Source organism: Bufo gargarizans, chromosome 5 (genome assembly GCF_014858855.1).
Source record: "Bufo gargarizans isolate SCDJY-AF-19 chromosome 5, ASM1485885v1, whole genome shotgun sequence".
Classification (NCBI taxonomy): Eukaryota; Metazoa; Chordata; class Amphibia; order Anura; family Bufonidae; genus Bufo; species Bufo gargarizans.
The window spans coordinates 53,344,640-53,370,030 of NC_058084.1; the positions used below are offsets into that span (position 1 = coordinate 53,344,640).

The following is a 25,391-nucleotide window of genomic DNA, read 5'->3' on the forward strand; positions in this document are numbered from 1 at the left end:
TTTTTTCACAATTCCAACCCATTAATAATTTCTTCCCAGCTTCCCAATACATTGTATGGAATATTTAATGATGCCGTAAGAAGGTACAACTTAGGGCTCATGCACACGACCGTATGTATTTTGCGGTTCACAAGAGAATACAGATGACGTCCGTGTGCATTCCGTATTTTGCAGAATGGAACAGCTGGCCCCTAATAGAGCAGTCCTTTTCTTGTACGTTATGCGGACAATAATAGGACATGTTCTATGTTTTTGCAGGACAGAAATACGGAAACGGATGCACACACAGTAACTTCTGTTTTTTTGCAGACCCATTGAAATGAATGGTTCCGTATACAGTCCACAAAAATAAACTGAAACGGAAAGAAAGTACGTTTGCGTGCATGAGCTCTTAGCCAGCAAAAAAACCTGAAATCCTCACAACAGCTTTGTGGATGGAAAATTTAAAAAGTTATGACCCTCGGAAGGTGTGGAGGTAAAAACACAACGACCCATACAATAAAATGATTACATTTCTATCCTGTACAGTTAGCAGCTTAAAAAATAAAATAAAGAAAATCGCTAAAATTGCTGTTTTTTGTTCATTCCGCCATACCACCCAAACAGCTCAAAGTGTACCCCAAAATGGCACAGATCAAAATTGTCACTAGTCCTGGAAAAAACAAGCCTTGTGGACATGGTCTGTTGTTTTTTTTTTTTATGCACCTAGCTCGCAAAGTAGACGTGGCGGAAAATGCAACATTCTGTACCAAAACCACAAGACCAGTCTGGCAGAGTTGGTAAAAAAAATTGAGAAAAGTGTCTCTCCCTGCACCACATTTATCATCCAGCCTGAGCCCCTGTGAGAAATCTGGTGCGGGTCTAGACAATCAGACTAAAGAGTACACCGTCTACATGGCTAGTAAACCTGCACCACTGACTTCTGTGAGTGTTGTGGGCATGCTCTGTAACCTGTGCAGAGGTCATTATGCAGGGAGGGAGAGGAGGTGAGCTGTGACCATCCCCTATTGTGAACGGTGGATCCTGTGTTATCTATTTAAATAGTTGCTATATGTCATTGTAATTCTGCAGTTGTTAATGAAATGGGAGTTGAAAATTGACACAGACCAGGCAGGGTCAATCTAATTTTACTGGCCAGAGTGAAAAAGCCAAGATGCGTCAAACAGTACGGTCTTGTTCTGATGACACGTTCCCTTTACTATAACTAGTACAATACCCGAAGCTTTGGCCTAAATTAAAAAGATGGATGATAGTTTAGTTAATATACTTTTTATTTGAAGATGCTGCTTCCAAAAAAGCATCAATGGGTACCAAAAACTTCCCATGAGTTCACTTCCTGCTAATCCCATAAATACAGGGATATTCCTGGTGCCATAGTACAAAGTCTGGGATAGGAGAACTGTACAACTTCTCAGGAGGACAGGTTTCATTCCAGCACTGCCACCACATGCTTCTTCTTCTCTGGTATGATGGGCACCGTGCCCTTTTTGCTGTGTTTGCGCCGATTCAAATCCCTGAAAAAATAAAAGTTATAAAAATGAATAAAATGAAATGAGTTTCATCTCATGTCATAGATATAGTTTTCTAGAAGGATCAAATATCGTCAACTAAATAGTTTAAGGGGTTGGGCCAAGTATTAAAGCTATCCCCGGGATAACTAACTGATCGCAGGAGGTCTGACTGCTAGGACCCCCACTGATCCCGAGAATAGGGGTCCTATATTTCAGTCCTGAAAGAGTGGCCCCCGCAGTATTCGGCCACCACTGCCGATCCACACATCTCACAGTATGTGGCGACACACAGAGTACATACTTCTTGCGGCGAGCCTCCTTCATGACGCGCTGCTCATGTATCTGGCTGTATATGGGCCTGGGGAGGTGTCTGTGGCGGGAGATTCTCCTGATCTGGGGGTGATGCTTGAATTTTTCCTTCAGTTTCTGGTTGTAGTTCTGTGCAGCCCTCTCTCGTGGTGATAACTGAAAGAGAATAACACAAGTGTCACATGAATAGGGACCCGACGTCAGGTCCCCGGTACTAAAAGGAAAAGATATGTCCACTATTGACCTAAAGGAAAATCAGGACTAGATGCCTGCAGAGGGAACAGAACTAGAACACCGTCAAACAAGACTTTCTGGAGCCGACCCTGCAGCCACATTTAAGGTATATTTAGCAGATTTTTTACAGTGAAAAACTACGTGTCAAATACGAAACAACCCAAAATAAGTGCTAAAATATACTACATTTCACTAGCACTGTACTGTAAATCTGCACCAAAAATACGGGACAAATGCACCAAGTCTGTATCCTTAGGCGACATTCACATGACGGATGTTAAATACGGATAAACGGTCCGTTTTTCATGGCCATTTTGAGTCAATAAAAACAGATTAATTTAATTGTTTTTTTAAACCTCCACCCCTGCAGTGTCCCCAGTATCCATAATGGCCCCACCACAGCGCACCCGTGTATAAAATGCCACCACAGCGCACCCGTTTATAAAATGCCACCACAGCGCACCCGTGTATAAAATGCCACCACAGCGCACCCGTGTATAAAATGCCACCACAGCGCACCCATGTATAAAATTATAGATAGATAGATAGATAGAGATATATATAGCCCACAGACCCAACCCCACCCATGATAGTGCCAGGAAATTAAAATAAAATACTCCCCTTACCACAGGCAATCCTGGGAACATGCACTCGGCACTACATCCAACAGGACCTGATGCTCCCAGCATCATGATGTCACAACGCTAGCAGTGTCAGGTCCTGCTGCCTCCAGTGCAGAGCAAGTGTTCCCTCGTGTGTAAGTGGATGAGGTTTTTGTTTTTTTCTGGTCGTTAGATGGGTGCACTCCTGTCTAAACAGCTGTTAAAAACAGGTATATTGATTTCAATGGGGTCCAAAGGCAAAAATAGGATATTTCCTATTTTTTGATGGACGCTATTTACTGGTTGTTAAAACAAAACAAAAGAAATAATAAAAACACAGCCATGTGAAAAGCCCCATAGACTTTCAAAGTTTCAGAAAACGGGCGTGTGTAAATGTACCCTTAGGAGGGCACTGTGTTTGGGCAATGGAGCTTCACTGCACTGGATCCTTGGTTTGAAACCTGACCACCTCTGCATGGAGTTTCTATCTTTGTCCTGTTTCATCAGGTTTTTCAGTTTCTTCTCACACTCCAAAATGAAGTGCACAGTAAAAGACGGCAAACCATTTACGCCAGAGTCCTAGCCGCTGCAAAACATCTACTGGTGTGCCGAGCGTAGGCCACCTTTCTGAAGGCAGGCTCCAGGCACAGCATCCCGCTCCCCACCACATCGGATTTAAAAGGAAAAAGTATAAAGTCCGTCCAACAAAAAAAACTAAATATCAGATCGTTCTGGATCGGACGGGTGGTGGCGACATCTTTGCCCTCTCCCATAGACTGGTGATGGTCACCTCCCTGAACAGGTCTCGTGTTTTTTCCATGGTGCAGCAGGTTGTCAGCAGTCTGCGAGCGAGGCTTTTATTCTAATTAAAAGCAATGATTTTCTGTAATTTAATTGAAGAACAGTAAAGTGATGTTGCTGATTTGGTACAAACTACCGTAAACAGTTTAGTGGAACAAAACCTGTGTCTGCACAGTACATTACCGGGGGACGCAGAAAAACAGCACATTTAACCCTTTCAGCACAACAGGCAAGGAGGAGGCCTGAGCTTTGACTGGAAGAGGTCATAAATAAAATAAAAAGGCACAGCAGACATTATAGGGCATCTGTCAGCAGTTTTGTCCCTATGACACTGGCTGACTTGTTACATGTGCGCTTGGCAGCTGAAGGCGTCTGTGTTGGTCCCATGTTCATATGTGCCCGCATTGCTGAGAAAAATGATGGTTTAATATTTAATAATAAAGAATATTTGATAATAAATAAGTGATGTTTTATTATATGCAAATGAGCCTCTAGGAGCAATGGGGGAGTTACCGTTACACCAAAAGGCTCTGCTCTCTATGAAGCTGCTGCGCCTTCTGCAGAGAGAGCAGAGCCTCTAGGTGTAATGGTAACGCCCCCATTGCTCCTAGAGGCTCATTTGCATGTAATAAAACATGTTTCTCAGCAATGCGGGCACATATGAACATGGGACCAACACGGATGCATTCAGGTGCCAAGCGCACATGTAACAGGTCAGCCGGTGTCAGAGACAAATCTACAAAAACGCAGGTATCCATGTGACGGATCTTGCATTGCAGTCACAGTTTCAGTGATAACAGAAACCGTGATGCAAAATGCGAATGAAGTCCGCATGCCATCCGTGTTGCATCAGTTTTTTTTTTTTTTTTACAGATCCATTAAAACAATGCCTATCCTGATCCGCAAAACGTACAAGAATAGGACATGTTCTATTCTGCCTTATTCTGACACAGTCCGCAGGTGCCACGTTGCCTTGTATAAAGCCCTGTATGGCACCATATTAAACCTGGAGGGATTCAGCCTCATTCTTTACCGTAAACTCTATGGAATTCAAGGTGACGTTAAGAGAATGGAAAGAGGTCACCGTCTCCACTGAGCAGTAAGTGAAGAAAACAATCCCCCCCCCACCCCACGTTGGACCCCTGTGGACCCCTCAGTCATTAAACGACTACAAAGTAGCGCTCTCCTGGCGATTTGCATTGGACGCATGCTAGGAGGTAAACAAATTAGGATTCAATTAATTGCGTTTTCTCGTTAAAGTGTTGAGCAATGACCTGAACGCTGAAAGTTAAATAAGCAGCGGGGCCATTTACAGGAGTCCTGATGTCCCCTGCGGCAGTGCAAGGCTGGAGAGCGCCTCCATGTGGTCAACGGCTGGACGGATCCACTCGGAACGACGCTGATAGTAGCAATTTGCATAAGACAAAAACACATACTAAATTATTCATGGGCGTGATGTTTACTTGCTCTTGCGGCTTGCCGAACCAGGAACAGAAATTAGGTAAACGGATTTGCAGCACAATTTCTGGCACCGTAATGGACTTGGAGAGGGTGAAGGTAGGGGGTTGCTTAAGTATATAACAAAGAGGCGCGGGTGCTGCTCCTCCCTATACAAGACTTCCAAACTGCCGTATGTTCGGTCTACATCCCATCTACGTCTTTTTTGCGGATCAGATGCAGAGCCATTCATCTCAACGGGCCCACATAGGATGCGGACAGCACACTGTGTGCTGTCCTTATCCGTATGTCCGTTCCGCTGTCACGCATAAATAAAAAATAAATAGAACATATCTTATTCTTGTCCAGAAAGGTTAGGACATTTCTGCAGCCGGAAAAAAATAAATGGTGGCAGGATCCCAGACTGGATCCGTCATTGGCCGACTGCAAAAGTGTATACAGTCGCATGCGAGAGCCCTTAAACACAGAATGTTGTAGAGTTCCTCATGTACTCTATTATTCCTCTTGGAAGTGTATGATCAATTGACCTCTAGCCAAAAGCATGTGTCCTTACACGGTCTGACACTGCGAAAATGTGCACTCATTAACATTCATCGGTCATTTCACAATCAGTTTGAATCAACTGATGAGAAACCCACTACAGACTCACGCGGCTGCGGCTACAGATGCATCTCTGTCGCTTGACCGCCCGGTTTCCACTATGTAGGACAGTATCCTCACTAGCTGTCCTAGCCATTGGATGATCACAAAGGGGCAGGACATTGCTAGATGTGTCTTGTAACTAGACGTGCACCTGTCCTTGCCCAGCCGTGATCCACACTGTACAAGGGAAAACTTTATTAGGGTCACACGTCTATTTCCCAGTCCGCATCCGCTCCGCAATTTTGCGAAACAGGTGCTGACCCATTCATTTCAATGGGGCCGCAAAAGATGCGGACAGCACACCATGTGCTGTCCGCATCCGTAGTTGCGTTCTGCGGCCCTGCAAAAAAGATAGAACATGTCCTATTCTTGTCCGCATTTGCAGACAAGTATAGGCATTTCTATCGTAGTGCCGGCCACGTGCGGTCCACAAAATGCGGAATGCACGCAGCCGGTATCCGTGTTTTGAGGATCTGCAAAACACTTATGGACGTCTGAATGGAACCTAACAGTTCATTATACAAGGACTTTACTTTTACTTGGTGAAACCAGGACACCCCTTTCAAACGTTAGTGCCTGCACATGTGACGGTAAGCTAAGGAATAATAAAAAGGAGAGCAGTGAAGGTGCTGCTGAGTGAGTCACTGACCTGAGAGCGCGACGCTGTGCGGCATGAGTCAGGCGGTGGTGTGATTCACATTTCTATTACTGGGCTTTGCTGTATAATCTGCCCATAGGAGCACTGAAGGGACACTGCAGCTGCATATAATGTATTGCTCTCTAGGACAATGCTGGCGATCTTACCAGGCCAAGTTTCTCGGAGGCGTTTGCTTTCCAAATACGGATGTTCATTTCGTCCGAGCCGCAGAGAATGTACTTGTTGTCGGAAGACCACCGGACGCAGGTGACGTGCTGCATCCTCTTTGTGTGATACACTTCCCTGTGATGGATAGCACAATTCAGGGTTAGATCTCTGGAAAAATCATTCATGAACGTACAATACATGACTTACCGCAACTGTGCTCCGTAGCAAATAAGTCACAGTTATTGCTATCTATAGAGTACTGCCATTACAGCTCCAACAGAGGGTGCAGCAACATATAAATATATGGCAGCCTCACGTAGAGAAAGTGAAAACAAGGCACTTACTAATGTATTGCGATTGTCCATATTGCTTCCTTTGCTGGCTGGATTCATTTTTCCACCATATTGTACACTGCTTGTTTCCATGGTTACGACCACTCTGCAATCCACCAGCGGTGGTCGTGCTTACACACCACAGGATAAATGCCATTTGCTGGAGCGAGACAACCCCTTTAATATATGGTTGGCCAAAGTCTGCTAGAGCTGTTTCTTTTTACCAGTTCTGGCGGAAAGAGGACACTCCCTATGCAAGAGGTCCCTCTTGGGGTCCATTCACACGTCTGTAAAATGGGTCCGCATCTGTTCCGCAATTTTGTGTAACAGGTGCGGACCCATTCATTTTCAATGGGGCCAGAATGTGCTGTCCGCATCTGCACTTCCGTTCCGCAAAAAAACATGTCCTATTGCAGACAAGAAAAGGCATTTTCTATGAGAGTGCCGGTGTCTATGTTTTGCGGATCCACAAAAACACATACGGACGTGTAAATGGACCCTTATTCCCTTCATATGCTCAGATAAAGTACGGTAAAGAACCAAGGGCTATCCGGATGTTTCTATGAAGAATTTCCTCATGTCAAGAGTGCTGAAGACTGGAATGGTATGCTTGAAAATGAAAATTCCTGAAGTCACACACACAAGGGTGCAGGAAGCTGTAAGTGCCCATTCAGACGGCCGTATGCTGTCCGCAAAAATGCGGATCCGTATTTTGGCTGACAGCATACGGCCGTCTGAATGAGCCCTAAGAATGTGACTTCTGGGCCATTTTGCAGAGAAGAAAATCCTATAGCATCACCATGTCCCTCCTTTGGCCAAAGTGTCCCAATTTGTAAATCAGTTAAACTGAGAGAAGATGCCGCTCAATGGAAGCGCCATAAATGACGTCCTGTTCATGTGCAATGCATACGCGCAGTCCCAGCACACAACAGCTGGATTTGCGCTCGTGCAGAGGAAAGAAGAGCAACTCAAACAGCAAACTAAAAGAATTACTTGTATACAAAGGGTGATTGGAAGGGCTGGAGAGGAGTGTGGAGCATGACACCGAGTCCCTGAACAGCGCCGTGCCTGCTAAAACTACCGACACCTGGAAAACCACTTCAAAGCGTCTGTCACCGGGATCAACCCTATTAAACTAGACATACTGCCTGGTAGGTAGGGCTGAAACGATTACTTGTTTGAATCGAGGAATTCGACACAAAAAATTCTCAATACAAATTTTCTGCATCGGCGATTTGTTTGCGTCATGTGACCACGGAGCGGAAGCAAAGCGCTTGCTATCACTCACAGCTCCATGGTCACCCGTCAGCCCGCGCCGCGCTGTATCCTGACACATCGTCAGTTCATAGTGCACGCACGGAGAAGAAGATGATGGAGCGGCTCCCCTACAGGAGAGGCAAGTATTTTATTTCACTGGCACTGGGGACATGGCTAGGAGGGGGAGATGGTGGCACTGGGGGGCAAGCTGGTGGCACTGGGTGGCTGATGAATTTTTATAAAGAAAAACTTTCTTTTAATTTGTTTTTTGTTATTAGAGTACTCGATTAATCATTGTATTAAAATCAATTAAATACTCGATTATAAAAATAGTCGATAGCTGCAGCCCTACTGGTACTCCTACTGATGGAGCTCTCACTAACAGCTCCTGAGCCTGCCATTAAACTGTTGGGCGGGTTGGCGGCTTCACTGAAGGCTTCTGCCGCCAGCCCGCACTTCCTTGACAAGACCGCACCAGGGATGGGCGGGCTGGCGGCTTCACTTATTGTGCATCCTCTGCTGCCAGCGTCCATATTGAGGGGGGCTGCACTATTGAAATAAGCTGTTGGGTGGGCTGGCGGCTTCACTTACTGTGCTTCCAGCCTGCACGTCCATCATACCTTTTCAAGGCTCTCCTGGGCCCACCGTTGGGCGGGCTGGAGGCTTCAATGAATGTGCTCTGCTGCCGCCAGCCCTCACTTCATTAGTCCTGCTGATTGGTGGCGAGCGCACTGATGCTGCTCACACCTCCACCAATCAGCTTCCTTCCAATTTCCCGCTGTACCAGCTCTGCTCCTGCTGTGTATAGAGGTTTTGTGGACCCAGTCCCTGGGTGAGTGGAGCTCAGGGCAATCTAAAAATTACTGTAAATGTGCCATATATGACTACAACACCTTTCATCCATGTACTGCAGTATATGAGTGGGTTCCTATGGATGAGGGGGGTTATAGTCATATTTATTATAAACATATGCCAATTACAGAACAGTCCCTGGATAGTGTTTATATTTAATCTGACTATAACTCCCCTCATCCTTGAGAATACACCAATGTACAGTGTATTCTTTAGGATGATGGGGGTTATAATCACATAAAAGACAGCCACACATCCCCCATAACAGTGCATCAGCCACACATCCCCCATAACAATGCGTCAGCCACACATCCCCCATAACAGTGTGTCGGAGATAGCAGCACGGATAGACAAATTGCAGTCCCCAATGCACAGAACGTCCAAGCAACGGCCGAGTGCATGAGGCCTTGGGCTTTGTGATAAGGAGTGGCTACATTCTCGTACGGATTTTGCAGCTCCCAGTTGTGAACCTCGCTACGTCAGGATTTCTCACCCTGCTTGAACTATTTTCTGGGGTCCAGTATTATCCGAATCATAAACATATTTAACTTTTATCATCCATTCTTTTTGAATGGTTCTGGGGAGAAACTCACCTGCTGTGCCCACTTGTAGAGGCAAAGATGCGAACTGATTTATCAAAGCTGGCGGTCACAAATTCTTTCCCGGTTGGAGAGTAGTCAACATCCAGGACAGCTGACACATGGTCCATATGTACACATACGGGGGCTTCCATGTTTCGCATGTCATATGTGTACAATCTGCAGGACAAGACAATACCATGAGCATCCTAGTTGGTGAGAAGGCTTGACAATCACCTCCCGAAACCCCAAGTGAATAGCCTTATAGGAATGGTACCAGCGGCCATACAATATCATTCTACACAGGGGAAATGTAGTATTACTTGGCGATCAAAAAAATGTCTAATTATGTAATACAAGGACGGGTGTTGGAGCCACTGACACTTAGAGGCTCTTCACTCATACAGAGGGTGTGACAAGGGGTTGTGTCACTAACTTGTCATTGGTGTTAACGCATGATGATGGAGATCAGTGCATCCGACACTCTTAGGCCCCTTCCAGACGAGCGAGTGTCTCGCTGCGGACTCGCAGCGCAGCATCTGGCCTGAACTCCCAGCTTTATATTGATTTATGATGCTATGAAACCCTTAGGGCTCTTTCACACGAGTAGATGCCGTGCGGGTAATCCTCTGCGTGAATGACAGCCAAGCCCCGCTCCGGACAGCAGAGACCCCGAGCATTAACATGATTGATAATGCTCTTTGCCTCTCTGTGACCTTTTTACTACAAAATCACAGTGAGATAAAGTGGTCACCGTGATTTTGTAGTAAAAAGGTCACAGAGAGGAAAAGAGCATTATCAATCATGTCTCTGCTGTCCGGAGCAGGGCTTGGCTGTCTTTCACACAGAGGATTACCCGCACGGCATCCGCTCGTGTGAAAGAGCCCTTACAGTTCTGGAATGTATTGGATAGCACTGACATAATGCTGTTAGTGTTATCCAATACATTCCAGACCTCTAAGGGTTACATAACATCATAAATCAGTATAATGCTATGCGACCCCGGCAGTGCTGGGAGGTCAGGCTGGGTGCTGCGAGTCTGCAGCGTGACCCTCGCTCGTCTGAAAGGGGCCTTAGGGTGAATGCACACGGTGTGGATTACGCCCAATTGTTCTGCACAGATTTTCTGCAGAATAACTGCAGTGTAATACAGTACTAGCAACGTCTCGTTACAAAGGAAAAAACGGCAGTGCTCACCTGTGTTGTTCTTAGGGAGGCACGAAAAACGCCAGGACACAGCCATACACCAAATTGAGAAAAATAGCAGTGAAATCCAGCTTCCCATAAAAAGAAACTTTATTTACTTGCGGTATAATCCAGACATCGCTTGCACGTACAGTCCATTCTCATGTACAGTCTGCGCGATGAAGGACCGGTACACAAGGGTCCAAAACTCGTAAACTGTACATAAGAATGGACTGTACGTGCAAGTGATGTCTGGAATTTACCGCAAGTAAATAAACTTTATCTTTTTATGGGAAGCTGGATTTCACTGCTATTTTTCTCAAAGTACTAGCAACGTGTATGAGATTAGAGAAATTTCATGTACACTGCAGAAACTGACCTGCTGCGCGGGTTTTGAGATCTGCAGCATGTCAATTATTGTTGTGGGTTTTTTTTTTTTTGCAGATTCCACCCTTTTCAAAGGAAGGATGAGATCTGCAGCAAAACCTTATCAAAACCACACAAAAAAACTTGCCAAAACCGCAATAAATAGTGAAGATTTATGTGCAGTTTTGATGCAGATTTCTTGCACCCAGTGCAGGCCCCCTTATAGGCGAGGCAGAATTAGTGAGTAAACGTATCTCCCACGCACCAAACTCGTTGGACAGACCTGTTCTATCCAAACGAGATACTCAGCAAAGTCTGACAATCTGTATGTAGTGATGAGCGAACTTCTGTTTTAAGTTCGGCGTCTAAAGTTCGGCTTCCGGTTAGCGGAGAATCCCGATCTGGATCCGGATATGGATTCCGACTTCCGTTGTGGTCCGTGGTAGCGGAATCAATAATCGGCCATTATTGATTCCGCTACCACGGACCACAACGGAAGTCGGAATCCATATCCGGATCCAGATCGGGATTCTCCGCTAATCCAAACCCGAACTTTAGACGCCGAACTTAAAACAGAAGTTCGCTCATCTCTATCTGTATGCCATTTGTACTTACTTGTAGTTCTCATTAGCTGCAGTAAAAATAAAGGCTTCCATAGGGTTCCAGCAGAGCGCATTTGTCCTCATTTCTAGAATAATCTGCCCCAAAAGAGAAAGACATGGATAATTTACATGTAACAGAGGGAGAACTACATATAACAGAGTACCCGTCAGCTTTCCATTCTCAGAAAATACTTGTATTCGCCATTAGATAACAACTCTGTAGAATCTTTTCTAAGATCTGTGCATTATGCCCCTCCAGTTATTCCTCCTGGATATTATACAAGTGTGCTAGCATTCAACTTGTGAAGCTATAAAATCTAACACAGTCTGCACTGATTGGTTCGTGTCAGACTGTGCAGGGATGAGGCCCGCTGACAAAAGGAATAACAACGCGCAGTTAATTTATTCATACATTTCCAGGAATAATAACAGAGGAACAGCAGAATGTGGAGTTATATAATATATATATATATATATATATATATATATATATATAAAAAAAAAAAAAAAAAGACGCTCTAAAGGAAACTATAAGGAAGCTGCTACTTTGTATTTTTATTTTATATGCGAGAGCTCTGCATTTAAAGGGACTGTACATGAAATTAACTTCTACTTATAAGCATTTTTTATATGAATGTTAATTCTATGTATTTTATGATATGTACTAGTAAAACTAAATGCAAATTACTGTGAGCCAGCCATTTTTATTATATCAGTGTCAGAAAAAGGCAAACATTTGCAGTTTTTCTAAGCAGGTTTCCTGAAATAAAGCCACTAACAAACTGAAGTAAAAACAAAAAAGGCAAGGGAATTCTTAATTAGGGTGGATTCATTTTAGATACATTAGGGCAAAAAAAAAAACGGAGGTGACCACAGCGGCTAAATCTCTCTAACATGTGGAAAGAGAGGTTGTGGCAGAACTCCGGCACCTGGTCAGTAATACACACGAGAAGAGTCATCGCTGAGGGACTTGCCTTTTTCAGTGGTGTTGGCTTCCGTATGTCATACAGGACAATACTCCTATCAGCAGCACAGCTTCCTAACACGTGTGTCTGAAAAACAGAGTCATCCGGAAATATTTCAAATAAGATAATAATGTTAACACTGTTAAAAACGTCCATGTTGTATAACCCCGAGATATACAAGAACTAGTTAAAGTGGTTATTCCCATCTTGGACATTGGGGGCATATCGCTAGTATATGCCCCTGATGTCTCCTTTTATTCCTATGGGAGCTCCGAAAATATTTTTCGGAAGCCCCATTGAAATGATTGGGAAGCGCACCACGCAAGCGCAGCCACCGCTGCATTCACTTCTATAGGGCTGACGGAAATAGCCGAGCCAGTGCTCTATCATAGGAACGAATAGAGGGCAGCCGCGCAGGTGTGGTGCACCGTGAGGGACTTTGCAGGCTCCGTTCTCGATATATCGGTGCGGGTCCCAGAGGTTGGAACCGCACCTATCAGACATTTGGGGCATTTCCTAGCAATATGCCCCCAGTGTCTGAGATGGGAATACTTATTTAACACTACTGGGCAGTTTCTGGGCAACAACACTGCAGACTTATGAATCCTATACAAAACTATATCAACTATTTTGTTCAGACCATGAGCGTCTACTTGGCAATATTGGGTCTGACATGTCGTGCACCCAAAGACTGCAGTGTAGCAGAGCTGCCATAGGAATGAGTAAGGTTGCAGCAGAACACTGCTGGATTTTTAGCAATTCGCATTTTGTGGTCACAGCAGATGTGCGAGTCATGCCGTGACCCCATTCATTCCTAGGGCAGCAATGCTACAGCGAGATACTCAGGCGAGTGACACGTGTCGCGTCAAAAATTGCCGTGTAGGTCAAGACAGACTTCTGTTTTCAGAATCTCTGCCTGCAGTCATTCACTGGGATACAAAACTGTCATGGTCAGATGATGGTTCATTATAGTACAGGTATTGGAGCGCCTGTACACTGGGCATCTCGGTAGCAGGATCTGCATAGTGATCACCGCTAATAGCAAGGCCATGGAGTACTTGCCATGGAGTAAGATGCAAATAGAAGTGCAGCCTAGCCATTAGTAGTCATATGCATGAGGTCACTGTGCGGGGTAGGAGAGGAGCTGAAAGAAGAGATCCTATGTTATCTATACACAGGTGTTACATGTCTTTATAATCCTACCTGTGATGACAGCTGAAAAGTGATCTCCACAGAACAGAAAACATCAGACTTATAAGGGACCAGACGAACTGCACGGTGGAAAATACACATTTTGAAAAATCTAGTGCTGGTGTCAGCTGGAAACCTTGGTAGAAGAAGAAGCAGTGTCCGTGCCTCTGTCTCCCTCCAACAAACGGCAAGGGGACACTTGTACTGCAAAACCTCTTGTCCATCTCTGGGGTGAGCCAAGCCACTATGTATGATCCGCTGCTGCTATGAATGGACTAGCGGATTTTATGCAACCTCTAATAGACTGGTATAAATATACTGTCTCATTTACTACTGTATAGGGAAATATTTAATAAAGAAAATAAGTTTTGCAATACAAGTGTCCCTTGTGGTTTGTTGCATTTGATTCATGTAAAGGATCGTGAGTGCAAGGCGTTTTAAGAGGTCCTGATATGCCAGTTTTAATAGCTTTATACATTCCCCACGTACTAACAATTCTGGAGCACCTATTCTTATGGCTCTATGTTATGCCATTCTTCCTTTATTATTTCTACTAGAAGTTATGAATGAATTGCTAGCAGTCTGCAGTAAGGGTACAGAGGGGAGGTAACCAGTTGGGGGTGTGTACCTGGGCAGTCTCCCTCTGTCTAATCAGTGCTGTCATTTTCAGACTGTTCAGGTACACACCCCCAACTGGTTACCTCCCATCTGTACCGTTACTGCAGACTGCTAGCAATTCATTCATAACTTCTAGTAGAAATAATAAAGGAATGGCACAACATGGAGCCATAAGAATAGGTGCTCCAGAATTCTTATTACATGGAGAATGCATGAAGCAATTAAAACAGGCCTGTCAGGAGAGGGGACAGGTCCTCTAAGCAGCTGGCTAGTGCATGGATAGTATTGTAGGTTTACCTCTGTCTCCCTTCAGCAGCTCTTTCCGCCTCCTGCTTCTACCAAGTAGTCTGATCCCTCAGGAAACTGATATTTATCCCGTCTCTGGAGATGGCTTATACTAGTGACTTGAGTATGAATGATCAGATCAAAAGGCAAGCAGAGAAGTGACTATGTGACTATTAGGGCAAACGTACACGTTCAGGATTTATGTGCGGACAATCCGCAGGGAAATCTGTGCAGTCAATACACATCAATTGGTGCGGATTTTCCTTTCATCATTGAAGCGAATGAAGAAAATCAGGCCAGGAAAAATAAAATAAACTAACATGCTGCGGATTTTTAAATCTGCACCGTAGGTCAAATCCGCATCTTGTGCATGAGAATTTCAAATTCTCATATAATACAGTACATGACCTACAGTGCGGATTTTTCCACATGCAAATCTGCACTAAATCCTGATCATGTACATTTAGCCAAAGGGTAAATGCACAGGTTCAGGATTTATGTGCGGACAATCCGCAGGTTGTTCACAGGGAAACCCGTGCAGTCAAACCGCATCAATTGGTGCGACTTCGCATGCAGTTTTGGTGCGGATTTTTCTGTCCCCATTGAAGCGAATAGAGAAAATCCAGACAGGAAAAATAAAATAAATTGACATGTTGCGGATTTTAAAATCCGCACCGTAGGTCAAAATCTTCACTGAAAAAATCATGTGCAAGAGAATGTCAAATTCTCATAGAACACAATGTACATGACCTACTAATGTCAGCGGCCAGTGCCCCATTGCCCCAACTGAGTTATTGTACCTCAACAGGATTAAATTTCACAGAGGTGATGCTGTCAACTCCCCAGGTGTAGGATCGCATAGGAGAGGTCCTCTGTTCATCCCAGATATCCACTTGCTGTCCACACGTAGCAAACACAGCCTTCCTCCAGTGGTGGTCCACGCCTGTAAAGACTGACTGCGGAGGTGAGACGTGGATTATTAGTCATTTCAGTATATATTAGAATAGCTTTCTTTATAAATCTGCAAAGTCTGCGGCCTAGGAGTCGCAGTCAGTTGCGTACAGGGGTATTCTACGGCGACCTGTAGTCTGTGAACTCCTATCATCACACTCTGTCCCCCTCTCCAAAGTCCTTTGAGCCATGATAGGGGGTCACAGCTCCCCACTTTATAAATTGCTCTTTAGGGGAGATCTTAGCGCTGAAATCTTTCACGATACCAAAGAGCAGCTTCTCTCTCCCTTTGCACTATGACAAGTGGAATCTGTCTGTGCAAACATTTGTAGCATTAGTGATGCAAAAGATTTGGGGGTCAGAATCACCCTTAAAGGGTGATGCTTATAGGGCTTGTATCCTGCACTAGGTTTCTTACATAGGGATACAGCCACTGGGAGCAATTGCCTGTATTACAGGCCAGAGCTACCTTCTGCAGGAATCTAGGCAGAACCTTCCCAGCCTTCCTTGTCGATTCAGATTTGCAGTCTGGAAACTACAGCAGATATACTGGGTACGCAGTAAAAATCCCATCCTGATGATATTATCTTGGCTGAGAAGGGAATCATGGAACGAATGTAAACCGACATGTCTTTATAATGACTGAACAGCACATATTTTGATTGCAGCCTCAGAGACACAGAGCCATCTGCCCAGGGCTAGACGAGATATTTAGTCCTGTCAATCCAGAAGAAGGGGGTGTGGCCATAACATAGGGGTGTTACAAAACTGGTGCTCTGAGGGGTCTGGCCACTGAGGTGCTCAATCTAATGAGCATAATTATCAAAAGAAAAGAGGCTTAGCAGTCAACAGCAGGCCGCGACGGGGAAGAGCCTACCTAGGGAGATCCAGTGGCAGCCGTGCAGGGATCCGGAGTGACGCAGATGACTGGGAGCAGGTAAGTATCATGCATACGAGGGGCCTGGGCATTGGGAATGCTGATTATAGGGGTTGGATGACCCCTTTAACTTAGGGCTCTACCGGCATCAAGGTGGCTTCTGCAGATGGGTACCTAACACTAACAGAACTGCCTTTCCTGGGCCTAACCTAAGCCTACAATATTCAGGGCAGAGTAGGAACCAGCTACATTTATACTCTGCTCAGAAGACCTGGGCAGATGGGCGTGGAGTGCTCAATCTAAGGCCCCTTTCACATGGGCGAGTTTTCCGCGCGGGTGCAATGCGCGAATTGAACGCATTGCACCCGCACTGAATCCGGACCTATTAATTTCTATGGGGCTGTGCACATGAGCGGTGATTTTCGCGCATCACTTGTGCGTTGCGTGAAAATCGCAGCATGCTCTATTTTGTGCGTTTTTGACGCAACGCAGGCCCCATAGAAGTGAATGGGGCTGCGTGAAAATCGCAAGCGACCGCAAGCAAGTGCTCCAGCCCTATTGTACTATGTATTCTGTATTCAGAATGCTATTATGTTCCCTTATAACCATGTTATAAGGGGAAATAATACAATCTACGCAACACCTAACCCAAACCTGAACTTCTGTGAAGAAGTTCGGGTCTGGGTACCACATTCAGTTTTTTTATCACGCGCGTGCAAAACGCATTGCACCCGCGTGATAAAAACTGAACAACGGAACGCAATCGCAGTCAAAACTGACTGCAATTGTGTACCTACTCGCGATGTTTTGCCGCAACGCATCCAGACACGCTTGTGTGAAAGAGGCCTAAAGGAGGGGCTACCCTCCAAACACACTGCAAGAAAATTTAGACTAGCACATCCATAAAGCTAGCATGCAGACAAGTGTTAGTGTTAGGTACCCATCTGCGGAAGCCCCCTTGATGCTGGTAGATGGGCCCGACGCACGTTTGATCAATTATGTGCGTAAAGAGCTTGCATTTCTTTATGTATAGTAGGTATTGTACCACTTTAATCCAGAATAATCCTTAATTTTATTGTTTGCATGTTTAATGGTATGCTGCCATACATTTTTGGTAGGTTTTTAAGAAATTTTTCCCCAATTCTAAAATGGTGGAGAAACCATATAAAACTATAGCAGGGATGACCAACCTGAGGCTCTCCAGCTGTGGCAAAACTACAACTCCCAGCATGCCCACACTGCCTACAGCTATCAGCAGGGCATGGTGGGAGTTGTAGTTTTACAACAGCTGGAGAGCTGCAGGTTGGCCATCCCCGAACTATAGTATCAGAAATCAAGTAAAACGGTCCCTGGCGCACCTACTACAGGCTACGTCATGCTGTGCACATAGTATACAGGGGTCCCGGGTCTTAAACCCCCATGCTTGAGTGAAAGAGCTGATCCCATCATTCCTTACTTACCTTCCCTAGAACTGTGTGGATTGGCTCCTCTTTCTCGCCATATCCTGGACTTTCCATCTTCCACTGCTTCACTGTTTTGTCATCACCAACCTAGTAGACATACAGAAACACAAAGTGGTAAATCTCTCTCACACATCGATATCATTCTTTTACATTATTATTTTTTTTTTCATTCGAAGTTTCATTTTAGGGTCTTAGATGCTTGCGAGACCCTTTTTTAAAAAAAAATGTTTAAACAATTGACAGCAGGACAGGTACATACTGTAAAAAAAGAAGTCCCACAGAATCGGACACACATTCCTCGGACAAAGCCTTCATGCGCTTGTACTGTTCGCGTGCATTTTCGTGTGGTCAGATTCCAAATCTTCACCTGTGGAAATAATTTTTAGATTACATTACCGCATTAAAATAAAAACACAGCCAACTATGTAGCCACCATAAGGCCTCTTTCACATGAGCGATACGCAATGAGTGGGAACTGTTCAGGGGAAAACTGACCGTTTTGTGTACAATTTCAACCAGTCTCAGTGTCCATTCACACGTCCGTAAGTGTTATCCGCAAAACGCAGATACGGGCTGTTTGCGTTCCACATTTTGCGGACCGCACATGGCCGGCTCTATGTGCGGTCCGCGATACGGAACTAGGGATGCGGACACATGCAGAATACTGTTCTCTAGGAGAACTGCTACTCTCAAGAACTTTTGGTGGTGGGGATGGATAGGGACATGATAATATGCATCCCTAAGAACCACTGTGGCCATGTAACAACCTGGGAAGAGATAGTTCACTGCTGACTAGATGGACTCCATCCGAAATGTTTGGTACGCCAAATAACGGTTCAGACACTAAGTTTATTTTTGTATGAAAAGAACCATTCGGTTTTTTTATAGAAGAAAAAGAGTTGAGTAAAATCCTCTTGCCTCTTCCTGCTTTGGAACCTCCACCAATACTTTTTTTACTAATCGGGAATCAACCTCTGAACTGATGGCTGCCTGTTCTGGGGGGTCTGAACGATAGTCTGTCGACACGAATCTCTCTGCTGGCAGCTTCTGAAATTTTAATTTTAAGCCCTCTTTTATAACTGCATTTATCCATGGGTTGACCCAAGAAGTGAGACAGACAACCGCCCACTGGAGACCTGGCGTCATTGGGGCGGCTTCTTAGAGGCCTCTGTCCTGGAAAAAAAGAAACCCTCTTGACTTTTTTGCTCATCCTGTATATTGTCTAGACCTTTCTCTTCCTCTGAAAACTTCTCTGTTAAACTTGAAAGATTTTTTAGGGGGCTGCTGACTGGTGGAAGGAAAACCCTTTTTCTTATCAGAGGCCTCATCAAGAAGATCGTCGAGGACCGGGCCGAATAAGAATTCCCCCCGACACAGAATGGCACAAAGCTTAGCTTTGGAGCTAGCATCCCCGTTCCAGCTTTTTAACCAAATAGCTCTACGGGCAGAATTGGATAAAGCGGAAGCCCTGGCCGATAATCTTAGGGAGTCCGCCGAAGCATCAGCCATAAAATCTAGGGCATTATAAAAATTAGGAAAAGAAGATAAAAACCGCTCCCTAGGGGTACCCCCTTTAATGTGATCCTCCAACTTCTTCATCCATGCCTTAAGGGATCTAGCTACTGATGTAGCGGCAATAGCTGCTCCAAAGGCCGCCGCCGAGGCTTCCCAATTCTTCTTTAAATAAATGTCTGCCCTTCTATCTATTGGGTCCTTTAGAGAACACATATCCTCAAAGGGGACATCTAGCTTTGGGGCTCTATCCCAAGAGGTAGTCACTTCCTCATCAAAGGGTATTTACGCTTAACAGAGGAGGGTATAAAACTTCCTATCAGGCTTTTTCCATCCTTTATCAATAACAGCCTGAATATTTTTATGCACATCAAAGAAGTTTCTTCTTTTAGGGCCCTGACCCTCAAACATAGACTCCTGAACAGACTGTGGCGGCTTTTGGTCATCTAACCCCATAGTAGCTCTTACTACTTTTACTAGGGAATTAGGCCTCTTTCACACGGGCGTCAGTTTTTTTGCCCGGATTAGAGGCGGGTGCGTTGCGGAAAAATGCGCGATTTTTCCACGCGAGTGCAAAACATTGTAATGCGTTTTGCACTCGTGTGAGAAAAATCGCGCATGTTTGGTACCCAAACCCGAACTTCTTCACAGAAGTTCGGGCTTGGGATTGATGTTCTGAAGATTGTATTATTTTCCCTTATAACATGGTTATAAGGGAAAATAATAGCATTCTGAATACAGAATGCATAGTACAATAGCGCTGGAGGGGTTAAAAATAATAATAATAATAAAAAAAAGTTAACTCACCTTATCCTCTTGATCGCGTAGTTCCCGGTCTGTTCTTTACTAGCTGTGGGCTAAATGACCTGTGGTGATGTCAGATCACATGCTCCAATCACATGGTCCATCACCGTGGTGATGGAGCATGTGATCTGACATCACCACAGGTCCTTTAGCCCACAGCTAGTAAAGAACAGACCGGGAACTACGCGATCAAGAGGATAAGGTGAGTTAACTTTTTTTATTTATTTTTAACCCCTCCAGCGCTATTGTACTATACATTCTGTATTCAGAATGCTATTATTTTCCCTTATAACCATGTTATAAGGGAAAATAATACAGTGAATAGACTGTCACCTAGAACCCACTTGCTTGCGGATGCTTGCGATTTTCACGCAACCCCATTCATTTCTATGGGGCCTGCGTTACGTGAAAAACGCAGAATATAGAGCATGCTGCGATTTTCACGCAACGCATAAGTGATGCGTGAAAATCACTGCTCATGTGCACGGCCCCATAGAAATGAATGGGTCAGGATTCAGTGCGGGTGCAATGCGTTCAACTCACGCATCGCATCCGCGCGGAAATCTCGCCCGTGTGAAAGGGGCCTTAATGTTCTCTGTAGGAAAAAGCGGCTTTATCATCAGAGGAGTCATTTGATGAAAGACATTCTCCCTCTTCCTCCAATCCAGAAAGCACATCACTGTCGCTAGCGGGGGATTTGATGCAGAGGTACTAGGGCAGCTTTTTAGCAGACCGCTAACCGACTCCTTAACCTCCTGTCGGATCATCTGCTTGATGCTGCCCCTCAGAGACCTCTGTCACATGTGCTAAATGGAGCGCACATTATAGGGGTTATCCAGGAATACGATATGGATGACCTATTCAAGTAGACAGGAGTTGAAGTGAATGGGGATGGCTGAGCTGTAATTGCACTGCTCCACTGCTGCAATGTCGACGGCCAGCAGGTAAACTGTGAGCAGAATGCAGCCCTTGTACGAGCGCTGCATTCTCTTCAAACAGCTGATCGGCGGGGGTGCCAGGAGTCGGCCCCCCTGCAGATCTGATATCGATGACCTATCCTGAGGATAGGTCATCAATATAGCAAAAACGGAGAACCCCCTTTAAAGAGCCAATTAAGAATTAGAGGGTGCGGTCACTCTGGGAATGGCTTTGCCTGTGACATCTAGATCACTGGGCACCAAAAGGTTAAAAGAGATATATCCTCAGGATAGGTCTTCAATATCAGATCTTTGGCGGTCAGACACCCCCACCCATGAAGCCAGAAGCACAGCTGTATTCAGACTGTAGTGGATGTTCTAGGTTACTACAGCTCCGGTCCTACTGAAGTGAACCGGAGCGGAGCTGAAGGAACCCGGCACGACCACTACATTTTGAATGGAGCCAGAAGCTACAGAGGGTTACAGGGAATAGCTGACCTCCAAAGATCTGATATGGATGACCTATCCTGAGAACAGATCACCACTATCTGGAGCCCTGGGTACCCCGTTAACCAGGATCCGCACCCTTGCCTTCAGTGTTGCCCAGGTGCTTACCTCTCCATCACAGGCCCCTGAGAGCACTGTGGACAGGCTCTTGGGATGCTTCGCCATACAGTTGATCCCATCTCTGTGACCTTCCAGTGCCGCAACGAAAGGCTTGGCAAACACCCGCTCCAGCTTGGTGGCATTTAAGGCTCTGGCGTATTCACGCGGTACTTCAAATGGGTGGAGCGAGGGGTCATAGTTACGTGGAACTGGGAGAGAAATCATTGAAAGTTAAAAATCCTGACCGTAAACTGTCCGCATGTTCAATCAATGGTGGCACCACTTTTCCAAAAATAAATGACAAAACAAAAATGAGAATCTCTACGTAAAGGAAACACAAATACCCCCCGCAATTTTTTTTGGACTTTCTGCAACAATTCCTCGTGGCTTTCAAGAGCTCTGCTTGCTGTCATGATAACTTTCATTATTTACCTAAAGAACGTGAAAATCTCAAGTGCACACAGACAGCTGCGTTATCTGATCACTACAGCGAAGGCCTCCTGTACACAACCGTATTTATTTTGCGGTGCGCAAATCCGCAATAAACGGGAGAGGTCCGTGTGCATCTCGTACTTTCCTCAGGCCCAATTGCAGAAATGCCTATTCTTGACCACAAAAGAGACGATCATAGGACATGTTCTATATGTTTGCAACGGATGAGGAAGTCACATGGATGACACCGGTGTGTGCTGTCCACAGTTTTTGCAGCCCCATGAGGCCTAAAACAGATTTGTATCCAATGAAAGGCTCTATACAATGACGGCAAGCAGAGATCTTTAACACAGTGAGAAACTGATACATATAGCATGTTGGAAATTTGTATAACTTTTTACTAGGATTACCCATTAATTAGCTGAAACTGAAACACCACTTTCAGAATTTGTACCCACAAAGACCGGCTGTCCTCAGGATAGGCTATTACTCACTGGCAGGGGTACAACATCCCACCAATCAGCTATTCGGAACTACACCTCACCGTCACCACTGTAGTGGGCAACGCTCGCATCTACAGCACTACTATCTTTTACTTCAACAGGAACAGTGCTGTCCGCTACAAAGCTGACGCTATTGTGTAGTTTTGGCGACTGGGCTACACTCGAACAGCTGATCAGCGGGGGTGCGGGGTGTCAGACCCCCGCTGATGACCTATCTTGAGGAGTGGCTATCACTGATGAAAGGCTAGATCAGATTTTGGGTTGCACTCAATGTCCCAAGTTGTGATAATCAGTAATATTGCAGTACCACTGCACTCTCTTAGGCCTCATGCACACGACTGTATGTAGTTTGCTGTCCGCAAAAAATACGGATGACGTACATGTGCATCCCGTATTTTGCGGAACGGAACAGCTGGTCCCTAATAGAACAGTACTATCCTTGTCCGTAATGGGGACAAGAATAGGACATGTTCTATTTTTTTCGGGAACAGAATTGCGGATCTGGAAGATGCTGTCCGCATCCGTTCTGGCCCCATTGAAAATTAATGGGTCCGCACCCGTTCTGCAAAATTGCCTCTTGCACACGACCCTACGAGACATAAGGTCTGTGAGCGGGCTATATGTCCCGGAGCAGCATTGATCGTGCGCACGGGAGCGCACACCATCATAGATTACAATGATGCTGTGGACGTTGAGCTGCCCGCGGGATTATTGTCCTGCACTCATATGAGCTTATGAGTGCGGGACAATAGTCCCGCGGGCGGCCCAACGTGCACAGCATCATTGGAATCTGATTCAGATTCCAGAGGGAGGACTCGGGAACTGTTTTTTTTTTTTTTTTTTTTTTTTATGAAGGCCATGTACACCTTTAGGGGCAATTTTTTTTATTGCATTGTACTCATTTTGACCTAACAATCGTTTTTTTTATTGGTCTTTATTAATAATGATGAGCCATTTTCCCTGCACAGCTTTGAGTTTATCTACTAGCAGGGTCTGTATTTTTTCTCTGCTCCGTCAGACAGGGAGCTGACGGACTCCTCATATCTGTTCTCTGACATTATAAACACTCAGTATAGCTCAGTTCTTATCTTACTGATAAGAAGTGTTTATGACCTCTTAGTAATTTAGAGATGAGGGTTATTAGATGAGCAGCACAAAGTGAAAGTACTACTCACATAGCTAGACAGTTAACCCTTTGTAACAGAATGGCTCAATATTTTTAATAAATAAATATTTTTAGCCCAAAATTAGTACATTCCAATCATCAAAAAAAATTGTCCCCAAATGTGTACATAGCCTTTAAGCTTTGTTTTTGTTTATTTGCGCCCCACACACTGAGTCTGTGTTTCATGCAAGGCAATTAAATGGCTGAAGGGGCCTGGCTCCATCTTTCCTAGAGGCCTCCGTACAACCAGAAAGCCGATACCATCTGCCTTTTCTGGATGTGTTACAGCAGGATGAGAAGGTATAGCGCCACGTGGACAATGGGGGGCAGCCGCAGCGGATTGCGGACCCATTCACTTTAATGGGTCCGCGATCCGGCCGTTCCGCAAAAAGATAGGACATGTTCTATCTTTTTGCAGAACGGAAGTACGGGACGAAACCCCACGGAAGCACTCTGTAGTGTTCTGTTCCACACCATTCCGCATCTACGGATTTGCGGACCCATTAAAGTGAATGGGTCCGCATCCATGATGCGGAACGCACACGAAACGGTGTCCAAGTATTGCGGATCCGCAAATGCGGTCCGCAATACGGCCACGGAGCGCACACGTTCGTGTGCAAGGGGCCTAAAGATGAGAGAACTTGTGTTTTCAAGTTTGACGTACAAGGTTCGGATCACCTAAGAATTCCGTTATGGATTCCGCTACCACGGACCATAGGCGAACCTTGTACGCTGAACTTGAAAACAGAAGTTCGCTCATCCCTAGTAGAAAGAGAAGAACATCAGGTACCAAAGCCGACCATAACAGCAGACCAATCCGCCATTGCCCACCCTAGAGAGGACCATCAGCAGCTGTAACATCTGGAGTAACGCAGCGCCTTGCAGTCACTGCACGATAGCCGTGTAACGTCCCACTAGGTCTCCCTGGCGGTTCTGAGTCTCAGAAGACCATGATGGCCATGCTGGGCAGATCATATGTGAGGGAGACTATGTCCTGTCCATCTTTACAACTGATGTCGGTTTCCACTTGAGGTAATATCATGAGAAAATCTTCTGCTGCAATAAAAGCTGTAGCGGTGACGCCCCTGCAGCGCGCGAGCACCACCCCTGCGCACCCCCGCTGGGGCAGATTTACCAAACCGTCTAAAAATAAAAAATAAAGTTTGTTACCCCCAGCAACCAATCACAGCGCAGCTTTCATTGTTCACGGGCACTATCATAAATGAAAGCTGCCCTGTGACTGGTTGTGCCTGGACACTGGTGCCTAGATCGTGCAGGCTCCCAGGACAGTCCTGCTTCCTAGGACCCATGTTCACCACCCTCACCCAGTCCCACAAACCCTACTTTACACCACGTGACCTAAGCCTCCCAGGAGGCCGTACACTCCAAGCGGTCACCCTCGGCCTCACCTCGGGGCAGATCCTTTTTGGTCTCCCGCACGTAGTCATCCGGATTCCTGCACAGCACCTTTACTTTCATGGCGATAACTGTACAGTTCGCTTCTCTCCCTCACACCGTACCACATGGACAGGAAGTGAAGACGTAGTTTACGTCAGCCACCAGGGCGG

At 45.4% G+C, this 25,391-nt stretch overlaps 1 protein-coding gene across 1 annotated transcript; it reads right to left on the minus strand.

The window, feature by feature from the left end:
* Positions 1 to 1,253: 1,253 nt before the first annotated feature.
* Positions 1,254 to 25,388, minus strand: DCAF13 (DDB1 and CUL4 associated factor 13). The gene is made up of 11 exons (XM_044294331.1): positions 25,233 to 25,388; positions 21,733 to 21,932; positions 18,144 to 18,251; positions 17,882 to 17,971; positions 15,394 to 15,549; positions 12,509 to 12,586; positions 11,548 to 11,630; positions 9,397 to 9,561; positions 6,362 to 6,497; positions 1,813 to 1,976; positions 1,254 to 1,514 (listed from the first exon to the last, which is right to left on the minus strand). Exons 1-11 carry the CDS (start codon positions 25,300 to 25,302, stop codon positions 1,427 to 1,429), a joined length of 1,338 nt encoding a protein of 445 aa, XP_044150266.1. The 5' UTR covers positions 25,303 to 25,388; the 3' UTR covers positions 1,254 to 1,426.
* Positions 25,389 to 25,391: the final 3 nt, after the last annotated feature.